The sequence below is a fragment of the Penicillium atrosanguineum genome (genome assembly GCF_028827265.1).
Source record: "Penicillium atrosanguineum strain IBT 20685 chromosome Unknown utg000006l_segment0_segment0, whole genome shotgun sequence".
In the NCBI taxonomy this organism is placed as follows: domain Eukaryota; kingdom Fungi; phylum Ascomycota; class Eurotiomycetes; order Eurotiales; family Aspergillaceae; genus Penicillium; species Penicillium atrosanguineum.
In genome coordinates this window covers 494,932-507,083 of record NW_026623138.1, presented here as the reverse complement: position 1 = coordinate 507,083, position 12,152 = coordinate 494,932, and the positions used below count along the sequence as shown (strand labels likewise).

Genomic DNA, 12,152 nt, shown 5'->3' with positions numbered 1-12,152 from the left:
GGGATGTGGCTGGTGAAATGTCAACCTACCAGTCCTAACCCGGTCTCACAGTCTCTCTTTGAGCCACAGTTCAGTCTGAGTGAGATGTCTGCCTAGAAGCTCAGTGTTGTTCCAAGTGCTGCCTATTATTGAGTTCGTGACCTCATTTCATCGTCTCCCCTCGCGCCTACATCTCCGACCTTAAGTTTTCTTACCCATCCACCCATTCTTGATCCAACACAAATATACTACACATCTAGGTTTCCAAAAAAGATGGCGCGCGAGGCGGTGATACCACCCTCACAGGGTTGCACTGTCGCGACGGCCGTTCGAGATACTCGGCCTGAGCCGACTCTACGAAAGTCCACCGATGCCTCAACCCAGGCTCAACTTCCAGAACCCGTCACAAAGTTTTGGAGAAGCGAGGATGAGAGTAACCATCCAGAGGCATGGACCCCTGATGGAGCCCAAAACTTCGTCGCGGCCAAATGGACTGACCCACTACCTTCTACTGATCCTAACGAAACAACAACCTACATCGCCCGCACCGACGAAGACCTCATCCCAGCACTCCGCCTCATCTCTGACTCTGTCGCCCAACAGCGTCAACTCGCCGCTCGATCCCTCCTCCTGCACCCAGTATGCTGGCTGCCCATTATCGCCAGCATCCCATATCTCATTGTCGAACGAGCCCACGATTCCTCAGATTGGCTCGTTATTCTCATTAAAATTGCCTGCATCATGACGACAGTCATGACAGTTATCAAAATCATTGTACGCCGATACCTCGACGAAGCCGAGAAGGTCGGACGCTGGAGCTGGCTCTACGGCCACCGCTGGATTAAAACCCGACTGGGCAATCTGTGTCGTGCCGAGAAAGCCGGACGGTACTCACGGGACGAGAGGGATGACTATGTATTCATAACCCGTCTCGGCAAAGATATCATCGGCGCCGTCGTATTGCGCATTATCGATACTTGGGAGCGGGATACGGACCCGGGCTTTGAACTTGGTCGAGACCTTAAACGCAGACATCCTATGAGTTACCTGATGAATACGTATCATCGAAAGAAAGTTTGTATCCGGGCATGGACCATCAAGCGACAATATCGAGGCCATGGCATCGGTCTTGCGCTTCTTCGGTTCGTCGTTCGCTGGGCTCTCGATAATGATCTCGAATTCATCTTCTTCGCCGATGACCATGCGCAATCACTGCGTGTGCTTCCGATGTTTCTGAATAAAACGATGGATACGCAGGATGCTAGGGCAAGAGATACGCTTTACTGGGAGGTGAAACACTACTCGACACCCTGGCAGATTGAGCAGCGAGAGGAGCGGAGGATGCTCTTCCAGCTTGATAAAGCTAAGACCAAACTTGCCGACGTGAGCGATAGAAGTCCAGACCAGGTCTTCAGTCCGCAGAATGATTTTACTGAGCTTCATGGAAGACTTGCATCAAGGAATTCGATGAGGGGTTTGCTTCATGATACCCCGAAGAGGGCTGATGTGCAGCCATCTTTTTCGTCGTGGTCGCCTGTAGATACTAATGTGAATGCTCCTTCACCTGAGCGAGCCATGGCTGTACAGCCTGATTATTTGCCTTCGTCTGAGCACGGTACCGATCCTGAGTGATGGGCGTGCCAGCTTGCTCCATAATTTTCAGGCTACTAGATCAACATGGAGGTGGTTTTGATTTTCTGCAAGACGGTATGAATGGTATTTTACTGCGGAGATCATAATGGAACGGAACGGATTCTGTTTTCTAGTACGCGGATCTTGAAATTCTAGTCCATGTATGTACATGCCTGTGCGTCCGAGTACCACTTTAACATTACAAGGTCTCTCAAGAGTAATCGACATGTTTGAAACAAGTCGACGCTGGAATTAATAGACCTGACTACCCTCAAATACCATATCTATGCCTAGGTACCTAGTTGTGGGAACCCTGAGACTTCTTGGCAGTCTCGATCGGATGACAACCTGCGGTAATCAGTTCGCACCACTCTACGGATGGCCAGCTAATATCCAATTTCAGACCGACATGGTTTGAAAAACACGGGTTTCAAGCTAACCATAAGCCAATAAGGCTGTACAATGCATGTAGTATTGTATAAAGTGACTTGAATTCTAACTTGAGGACTGATAGTCACTTTCGTCTATTTAGCCATAAACAGAAGAGAAGTACTTAAATTGCATCACATAGTCAGTCTGGAGATGTGACTATGGATCTAATATCTATTGATTGTATTGATAGGTACCAGAACGAAAGTTGACGTGAAATTTAGTGGGTGATCATACGCCCCTTTGATCTGTTTCGCTCCCGATTAGGCATCAATTATTGTCGAAGTCGGAATAATAAACGGGTCACTTACATCCATTGTTCCATTAACACTCACCAGGATGTTTCCCTGGAAAGATGGTGCAGAGTCGATCGTAGTGATTTTAGTCTTCGCAGCCGTCAACTCAGGTTTCTAAACTCAGAATGAGAGTCAGGCATAAGTATCTCAATATGAAACCACTTTCGCGGTGGGACACTTAACTTTAATTCTTATAGATGCTGCCGCTAAAGATTATATAAGTACTGTGCAGAATATTGTATGTTATTATAGGATGTGTTGATGTCAGAAAATACCCATGAGGAGCAATTGGGCAAAATGCATACTGACTCAAATAGGTCTAGACAAGTCCGAGACAGAATACAGTAAAGGGGCGCATGCCGGGCTTCTCGGACAATTTTCTTGACCGTGTGGGTGAGACAAAAGACTTGAATTCATGGATAGGAAGAATGCAAAATATGAGGCCAAGAAATGAGCAGAGCAAGGGCTTGATTCTTTCTGGATTTCATTGTGATATCGCAGACTAAGGATTTAACCAGAGATCAGGTCTATGAGGATGTTGGCGCGACGTGGGGTGAGCTCGTCCCTCATACGTGTGAGTTTGGCACAGTCGAGTACGATGCTACTTTATGTACTCCTGTCGCCGATTGGTAGGCTAGTTACTTTCGCTACGCTGGGTGGGTATGCTAGAGGCACTCATCGCATTAAGCAGATTTCGACCCCGGCCGGACATTGACCTTTCGATGATGTCTATCGACATGCGCTTTAAGGTTTTTCTATTTAATGAGCAGATGTATAGAATACTTCTTTGGTTCGGCCTTTTTCTAACGGTATCTTCTTGGTTCGACCTGTGTTCAAGTTAGATTTCTTCTAGATTTCCTTTATGGTGAGATCTTAAATACAAATTGATATATTCCTTTGGTAGAGTTTCTTTGAACCCTTTTTTTTCTTTTTTGTATTAAGATAAAAATACCAAAGCAAGATTTGCTGTGCAACACCGATCTCTCATAAAGAACCATCGACTAAAATATCCTTTCAATGATGCATGCCTAGCGTCGTCCCTCCAGCCTTCCCCTCCCGATGTATTGTCTTGGCGTGAATAACCCCCGACCGGACAGTCCCAGTCCAAGTCCAAGCCGAGGTAGATGCCGAGTCAGTCCACGTTTCTTTCCGGCTCCGGCTCTCTAACCTGGAGAACGTACCAGGCCATATTCCGGGTAATACCCCAGATAACTTACTTTACCCGAGTCCAACCCGGACAATGCTTGAGGGCAAAGCCTGAGTGTTTTTTCAGTCCGGGGGGTTACCGGTCCATCCAACATCTTCTCGCTCCGCCCGAAGCCGATTCGTTCACCAGTAAGCAGCATAAGCTATTGGTAACGGGAAAGGCGTGGAAGGCGGGCTGGGCGTGTCGGAGGATATCAGGCTAAATTGGGACTTACCCGCAATTCGCTCGAGGAAAGGGTGGAGGCCATTTTGGGTTTAGTCCATGTGGCATTACATTTGATGGCGCGTTCAGCCTCTACCTTTGTCTGTGCGGTCTTGACAAGTCTCTATTTTGGATAATATCATTGGCTATGTTGAAATACAGGATTTAATTGGGATAAAGCCTGGTCGGACGCGTGGTCTGGAAGATTACAGTAACAGCGTGGGAACGCGGGGTTTACCCCCCGGATTGTGGAGATGTGGGTGGTCCCGTTCCTTTAAATCCGAGCTTTCTCCACGTTGTCCTCTGCTAGAGTCATTAGATTGAAGCCAGAACAGAATCAAATTTCTTATCATCATGTCAAACTGAATAGTCATGTCCGATCGTTGGCGTTGAACCTCAAGCCGCGGCGTCAACCACCATCTAAGCCTCCGCCTAGCCCCAAACGATGATCCCGATTCCCTAATTTACCCAGCGTTCATCTTAGTCCGGGTAAATAGCCATCCCGCGCACGGGCTGTACCGATCTTTCCGATTCCTGGCAGCCGACCGGCTAACACGGTGACTGTGGAGACGGGTACGAATGGAGAGTCCGGGTCCAGTGCCCCGTGGGGATAAAGGCCCGGGGTATTTTCCCTGTTGCTGGGCGATTTACGCTGATAAAAAGGAGCGACGATCCCCAGCTCTTGAATCATCGCTAACTTTTGCAAATACTCATCATGGCTCCTCTGGCTGGTGAGACGGCCATTTCGGCCAAGCGTGCCGAGCTTGCTGGTAAAGCTGGTATCTATGGTTTGATCAGTAATAAGAAGACTTTCGCCATCGGCCTGTTCGCGTCGCTGGGTGGGTTGGTGTATGGTTATAACCAGGGAATGTTCGCCCAGGTCTTGACTATGCACTCTTTCGTCGTTGCTGTATGTATATCCCCAATCTTCTCGCGGGCTGTCGCTGACCCGATTAGACGAACGGATACGCCGAGAATACCGGTATCAAGCAGGGCATGTTGACCTCCATTCTCGAGCTCGGTGCTTGGGTCGGAACCCTCATCAATGGTTATCTCGCCGATCGCCTCGGTCGTCGTCTTACAGTTCTGGTCGCTGTGGTGGTGTTCTGTATTGGTGTCATTGTGCAGGCCTGCACAACTAACAAGGATTTTGTCTTTGGAGGACGATTCGTCACTGGTCTTGGTGTGGGTAGTTTGTCCATGATTGTGCCCCTGTATAATGCAGAGCTGGCGCCGCCTGAGATTCGTGGTTCGCTGGTTGCTGTACAGCAGTTGGCCATTACCTTTGGTATCATGATTTCATTCTGGGTATGTCTCCTCACGAGGTTCACAGATGAGTACTGACAGCTGTAGATTGGATACGGAACAAACTATATCGGCGGGACAGGAGTCACTCAGTCAAACGCGGCTTGGCTGGTCCCTATCTGCATCCAGATCTTGCCTGCTGTTGTTCTCGCAGCCGGTATGATGATGTTCATGCCGCAGTCGCCTCGCCATCTCATGAATACTGGCCGCGACGAGGAGTGCTTACAGGTACTTGCCCGTCTACGTGGTACTTCGACTGATGACCTCCTGGTTCGCATCGAGTTCCTCGAGATCAAGAGTCTGCACATGTTCGAAGTCGAGACTGCTGCCGAGAAGTACCCGCACCTCCAGGATGGCTCGTTCAAGAGCAATTTCAAGATCGGATGTCTTGATTACCTGTCGCTTATTACCAACAAGTCGTTGTTCAAGCGTACCAGCGTTGCTGTATGAATCACTTCCTCTATGGTCGAAATCAATCACTAACAACTCCAGTGCATGATCATGGTCTTCCAACAATGGAACGGCATCAACGCAATCAACTACTACGCGTAAGGACCTTTCCACAACCCTCTCGACCCCCTCACACAAAGACTGACATCCCACAGCCCCTTCATCTTCAAAAACATGGACCTCCCCGGAAACACAACTACCCTCCTCGCGACCGGAGTCGTCGGTATCGTCGAGTTCCTCTTCACCATCCCCGCCGTACTCTGGGTCGATCAGATCGGTCGTAAGAAGATTTTGATCGCCGGTGCTGTAGGCATGGCTACCTGCCACTTCATCGTCGCGGGTATCATCGGATCCTACCAGGGTACATTCGATGAACACCGCGCAGCCGGTTGGGTCGCTATTGTGTTCGTGTGGATCTTCGTGATTAACTTTGCCTACTCCTGGGGCCCTGTCGCATGGATCGTCACCTCCGAGGTCTTCCCTCTCAGCATGCGTGCCAAGGGAGTCAGTATCGGTGGTAGCAGTAACTGGGTATGTCGTCCACAGTCTTGCTCTACGCCATTTCCTTTCTAACTCTTTCTAGTTGAACAACTTCGCGGTCGGAACTTCTACATCCCCGTTCATCTCAAAGTCCGCCTACGGAACGTTCATCTTCTTCGGTTGTGTCACTGTCGTCGGCATCGCGTATGTCTACTTCATGGTTCCCGAGACCATGGGCCGTACCCTGGAGGAAATGGACGAGTTGTTCGGATCGTCCGGTCTGGCTGCAGCGGACGCCGAGCGCAAGCACCGCATCGAGAGCCAGATTGGCCTTTTGGAACTGGTCGGTGTGGAGGGCCCGAATGAGAAGAAGCTCGACACCGCGCACACTGAGGAGTTTGTGGAGACAAAGATGCAGTGAGCAAGGAGAGGTAGCCTGTATTGTACCCAGATGATCAAACGCAAGGATCTTGATTCTTCCCCATGTGGCCTGTATGGCTTGTAACTATTCCCTTCTGCATCGTACCACATGTGATGGATCATGTATAATTAGATCAGGTGGATCTCCCCCCACAAAAACCGGTGTAAAATTGGGTCTCGGGCTGAGACTAGTCACAAAATCGGTGCCTTGTCTTACCCTGAACCACATAAATTAATTCACCTGCCTTGACTTTCGCATCTTTTCCAACTCATATTTTCTCTCTCCTCTACAACTCTGAAATCTCGGATCTCCCATCTACTTCCACTACACCTATACCCCACACCCCACCAAATCACCAAAATGACCACAACAACAACCTCTGTCCTCGCCACGGCGACCGCCTGCGGCGCATCCGTCTACCAGATCCCCATGACCGACGCAGCCTGCGCGGCCAAAATCTCCGGCAACATGACCTCCGTCTTCGACACCTGCTGCAAAGGCGACAGCCCGGTCAAATACGACTCCGACTGCGGCATCTATTGTCTCGCACAAGAACAAACCGTCGCCGAACTCACCGACTGCCTGCAGAGCAAGTCAAACAACTACCGTGATGTGTTCTGCCAGGGCAAGCAGAATGCTACTGCCACTGTTGCTGCGACTACTACGAAGACTACCTCCACGAGCACGAACACGCATTCCGGGACTGGTACTAGTACGAGCACCAACGCTGCGGGTGTGAATGGTGTTAGTAAGGGGGGGTTGGGTGTTCTTGCTGTCTTGTTCTGCTCAGGGGTTATGGGGCTTTTTGCTTAAGGGCGAGCTCTGAAATTCTTTGAAACGATTGATGGGAATTTTTATCTTATGGTGGGACGGCGTGTTTCAAGTTGCAGGGGGTGACTCGGGCTTGGGGTCTTTCCTTTTGAATGTAAAAGTATCTTTAGCTACATAGCGTTTAATCTTGCATTTCCTATTTACACGCTTACATTGATGATTCTAGTAAGCAATGTCGATCTTGAAACGTTCTCGCGAATCGTGGATCGTGGATTTCTCCGGATCGTCGCTTTAGTCAACATGCAAGGCCCGAACGGGTAATTTTCCGTTGTATGTAACGGAACCCCATGTGGAGGGCCAGATATAAATGAGATCATATGTACCTCCATGTGAGATGTTGTACAGTCCATTGTTCTCAACTTCCAATGTTGCTCGTTTGGGTTGTTCTTCAGCTTTTGCCTTTAGTCCGTGCGACGCTAGATCGGAGGGTCCAGGATGGCGTTGCCCAGACGCCGCCAATGGGGTATTATTTGACTTCCATTGCACATTGAGACTTTCCAAGGGGGTTTCTCTGACATTTTGCAGCTGGAATACGTATAATCACTACTCATGCTCCCCTAACGAGTCGATTGTCCATTCTAACGCAAAAGCACTCGTCGACCTCGGCCTCGCTGATTTGGGATACCGTTATGTGACAACTGACTGCGGGTGGACGGTTGCAGACAGAACAGCGAATGGCTCATTGACATGGAACGAAACAATCTTCCCGAGCGGATTTGCTGCGTTGGGAGAATATATTCATGACCTGGGTCTTCTCTTTGGAGTCTATGAAGACGCGGGGATTCGCACATGTCAGGTAGATATTGAACAGGTGGGGAGTCTGTGTATGTTTCACAATGAGGTCTAACGATGCCATGAGCTTACTTTCGAATGCAGATCATGAAGTCCAAGATGCGGATACTTTTGCCTCATGGGGTGTCGATGCTCTGAAATGTATTACTCCCATTCTTGCAATGTCGAATGAATACTGACGTGGTAGATGATAACTGCTTCTCTGACGCTGCGACTGGGTATCCGAATGTGGAGTATACACCGAGTACATCCCCTCGAGCCCGATACGCCAACATGACAAATGCATTATCCGAGCACAGGGCCGTCCTTTTCCAAATCTGCGAATGGGGTGTAGACTTCCCCGCTCTCTGGGCTCCATCGCTAGGCCACACATGGCGGATTGGCAATGATATCATTCCTGCGTGGAGAGCTATCTTTAGAACATTGAATCAGGCTGTACCGAATACGCCGTTCGCGGGGGCTGGACAATGGCCTGATCTGGATATGTTGGAGGTTGGGACGAATGTCCTGACTATCGCGGAGGAGCAGACGCATTTTAGCATGTGGGCTATTTTGAAAAGTCCACTTACTATTGGCGGGGCGTTGAAGGATGAAGTGACGAGTATTGGCGAAGGATCGCTTGCGGTGCTGAAGAATAAGGCTGCCATTGGGTTTAATCAGGATGCGCTGGGGGTGAGTGCGGTTTTGAGGAGACGGTGGACGGAGGAGGGGTATGAGGTTTGGAGTGGAGAGCTTGAGGGTAGGAGGATTGTCGCTGCGTTGATCAATTGGAATGATGTCGAGCGCGAGTTGACCTTAGATTTGCCTGATGTTGGGGTTCAGTATGCTGGCACGGTCAAGGATGTTTGGGCGGACAAGGTTGTTGAGGGTGTTCAGACGAGTTATACCTCAACTGTCGCGCCTCATGGGGTTATTTTGTTGGAGCTGAGCAACACGACGCAAGCTGGTACCTATTCAGCAGAGCGCTTTGCGACGAAGAGCGGGTATGTTCACCTGTCGTATCTTTGCCTCGTTTCTAGCATCCTATTCTACCCCACGCCATCACTGTTGTCGTCCCTTCTTGGGTTGCTCAGTCTCATCGCTAACTCATTCTGGCTAGAAACAAGCTGACGTTCAGCAACATCTACGCCAACACCACCAGCTCAAAGTACACCATTTCCATCGCTTTCTCTCGGGCTTCAGGCTCAGCTACCAGCATCACCCTTAGATCCCCTGTCAGCCATGCACCTCGGACAATTCGGGTACCGGCTTCAAGCGAAACAGTACAAGCAAGCATATTTTTGACTGCAGGCACCGCAAACGGTATTCTTCTGGATTCAACCATTCCAATTGAATCAATCCAGATCCAGTCCCCAACCGGAACGTACTACGGCGCTCCAGAATTTGCCCTGTCAGGATCCACCAGTCTCACAACCTGTGGGGATGGTTACTGCAAGCCAGTGCGCTCAAAGATTGGCTATCTCAACATCAATAACACAGCCTCAATTACCGTCCCGGTCAGTATACCATCCAATGCCTCTGGCAAGTCTATAGCAAAATATGTGGAGGTTGACTACATCAACAACGACATTGCCCTGTCTACTTCATGGGGATACGGATCCAACTCGAGAAACCTGACTATCTCCCTCAACAGTGGAGACCCAGTTCGTCTTGAGGTCCCTCTTTCTGGTCGGCATAGTGAGCTCTATGGACCAGGACTCGGTTGGTGGGATCCTGCCACTCTGGGATTGCTCTTGCCAGGATGGAAGAATGGGAACAATACGCTGGTTCTCGGGAATGATGCCGCTGTGGATGTGAGCCAAACTTACGCCCCTGATATTGTTGGAATGCGTGTTTTTGGGTAGAATGTCCGCTGGGTGGTTTTGCATAATGCATGATACTTTTTGTTGCTACCTTTGTCTTCGGATAGTCTATTATGCTGTGAGTCATTCTCGGTAGCATCTACCTGCTGCCGTCACGTGTCCAGTAGTAGTCGCAATATTTAAAGGTGCCATGGTAGCACGGTCAGCACCCATATCAATGGTAACCTGTAAAGCTGGCTCCAGAGTCAACCAGCACACCAATGACATGATGAAATTATTACAGTTATGGAACACGGTGCCAATATAGCATTCACATCCAAATGTGGTAATTCAGACATAAGCTGTGGCACTTTAAGCATCGGCGTTAACTCGGAGACCAGCTAGAGCGCCCATCCTTCGGGGACGCCAAACCCAATTGAATCGAGATGCCAGTGAACTCGAAACTTTGTAGTACATAGCTTAACCCACCGTCTCGTGAAGGCTCTACTGTATAGATACCCGGTAGTTCGCTCCCAAATTCCTTTTGTTTTCTCCTTGCCCAACTCGAAAGAGGTTATCCTTCATCTCATCTTACGGGCAGTCTCCGCCCGCTCCCCGAGGGCTGTGGGCTAGCTCGGAGGGTATATAAGAGAGACAGAAGGCACAGGGAGTTGTGATACGTGTATTCTTGTCTTCTCTTGCACCTCAGATTTCTGTTTGACCGTGTCATAGACACAGGGCGCCCGCTTTGTATTCAATATGGATCCTAATTTCGTTGTAGCTGTCGATCCCTCACTTCCAGGAATGAATTGTAATTTACATAACGTATTTGAGAATTCGCATTATATTTCACACATGTTACGCAGTATACAAACACACACAGAGAGGACCTTCATCCGTTGACTCTTTGCAATATTGGACGTATACCTTGCCTTTTGATTGGTTTAGTGATGAATATATCGATTCCACTTGAAAAGATCTCTTGCTGAGCAACAGCACTATCCAGTCCAGTCAATGCCGCAATGGTTGCCGAGTGCCAGGGAGGCGGTTTTGATGAAGCATTGTTAGACCAATATTCCCTTTCAAACCGGCGAATTTCCTGAGTGGCTTCAAAGCCGTCCATGATGGGCATCGAGATGTCTATTTTTGTTAGTCGTCTGTTGAGAAACAGTTTTATTTACATACTGAAATGGGGATGGCTCGATGGCTGTCTGGCAACGCAGACTGGACAACAACAACCAATAGATAACACACGGGCCCGTCCAGAGTCGTGGAGCTCACTTCGGCAATGGTCATCTCCCCGCGAACCAAATAAATCGAGCCAGCCCAGAACGCAAGCGCATAGATGAGATTCGGCATCGCGTTCGTCCACGCAATCATCACTGCAACCATACTCTCGGTCTTGCGGTCTGCCTTCCCGGCCTGACTCAGAACATCCAAATACCGAATAGACAGCAGAGACTGAATGCCGAACGCCGTGACATGTTTTATCGCACCAACGGCCTCCTCAGCCACCCCTGCCACCTGGGTATACAGCTCCATCGCCCGCTTATGGTGCTTGACCATATACGCACCCCCGAGACTCCCCGTGACAATCATAACCACGAAGAATGGACTGATGATCAACGCCGTCTTCCAGTACATGATGAAGGCGACCACAAACGCCGCGCAGAACGTCGCGAGCGCGGTTAGCATCACCGCCAGTTTACTCGTAACCGCCTACTGCACGGTCCCCATGTCCGACATGATCCGACTCCTGATCTCTCCTGGGCCTGGGTATCAAAGAATGCCATGTTCTGCCACAGGATGGCAGAGAGATATGCTGTCCGGAGGGCTCGGGCAATACGGTCACCGGAATAGTAGAAGCCGACCGTCGCGACGTAGGTGAAAACAAACAGCGCGATACTAAGATAGACATAGTACAGCGAGAACGTGGCGACCTTGGAACGGAGCTCTGACGCCTCGACTGTGCCGTTTTCGAAGCCATTAAAGACGCTGACCAGAAGACCGTAGATGACTGGGGCGAGCGGATTCAGGGCTCCTGCTAGGATCGCACAGATTGAACTTACGGATAGAATGATTCAGTCTGAGAGGGCGGCGTAGGTCAAAACGTTCTTTTTGGGCAATAATCCATTATCTAGACCGTGGAGCTAGTGGTCGAGGATGGCGCGCTGGTGCTCACGCCTCGCCTCGTCCTGCTGGGAGGTTATGGAGGACATGTCGGACACAGATGGACAGCAGGAATGATGGAGAGCGGGGAAATTGAGGTTTCATCTGTTTCCTGTCCAGGGCAGGAGCTGATAATGCTTAAGGTATCTGCTCTTCCAGGATCGGAGTGCGTATATAAT

General features: G+C 49.7%; 5 protein-coding genes across 5 annotated transcripts; 3 read left to right on the top strand and 2 right to left on the bottom strand.

Annotated features, from left to right (window-relative positions):
• Positions 1-252: 252 nt before the first annotated feature.
• Positions 253-1,611, top strand: N7443_007299 (GNAT family N-acetyltransferase; the record flags this gene model as incomplete). Its single annotated transcript, XM_056887355.1, has 1 exon — positions 253-1,611. One exon carries the CDS (start codon positions 253-255, stop codon positions 1,609-1,611), a length of 1,359 nt encoding a protein of 452 aa, XP_056739046.1.
• A 1,857-nt stretch (positions 1,612-3,468) lies between these two features.
• Positions 3,469-3,790, bottom strand: N7443_007298 (uncharacterized protein; the record flags this gene model as incomplete). Its single annotated transcript, XM_056887354.1, has 3 exons — positions 3,469-3,504; positions 3,554-3,685; positions 3,758-3,790. 3 exons carry the CDS (start codon positions 3,788-3,790, stop codon positions 3,469-3,471), a joined length of 201 nt encoding a protein of 66 aa, XP_056739045.1.
• Positions 3,791-4,459: 669 nt separating this feature from the next.
• Positions 4,460-6,400, top strand: N7443_007297 (uncharacterized protein; the record flags this gene model as incomplete). Its single annotated transcript, XM_056887353.1, has 6 exons — positions 4,460-4,654; positions 4,702-5,052; positions 5,098-5,493; positions 5,542-5,597; positions 5,655-6,030; positions 6,083-6,400. The coding sequence occupies 6 exons, from the start codon at positions 4,460-4,462 to the stop codon at positions 6,398-6,400; spliced, it is 1,692 nt and encodes a 563-aa protein (XP_056739044.1).
• A 360-nt stretch (positions 6,401-6,760) lies between these two features.
• On the top strand, positions 6,761-9,867 carry N7443_007296 (alpha-galactosidase D; the record flags this gene model as incomplete). The annotated part of the gene is made up of 6 exons (XM_056887352.1): positions 6,761-7,148; positions 7,637-7,694; positions 7,757-8,055; positions 8,108-8,164; positions 8,211-9,006; positions 9,123-9,867. The coding sequence occupies 6 exons, from the start codon at positions 6,761-6,763 to the stop codon at positions 9,865-9,867; spliced, it is 2,343 nt and encodes a 780-aa protein (XP_056739043.1).
• Positions 9,868-11,498: 1,631 nt separating this feature from the next.
• Positions 11,499-12,023, bottom strand: N7443_007295 (uncharacterized protein; the record flags this gene model as incomplete). The annotated part of the gene is made up of 2 exons (XM_056887351.1): positions 11,499-11,848; positions 11,987-12,023. 2 exons carry the CDS (start codon positions 12,021-12,023, stop codon positions 11,499-11,501), a joined length of 387 nt encoding a protein of 128 aa, XP_056739042.1.
• Positions 12,024-12,152: the final 129 nt, after the last annotated feature.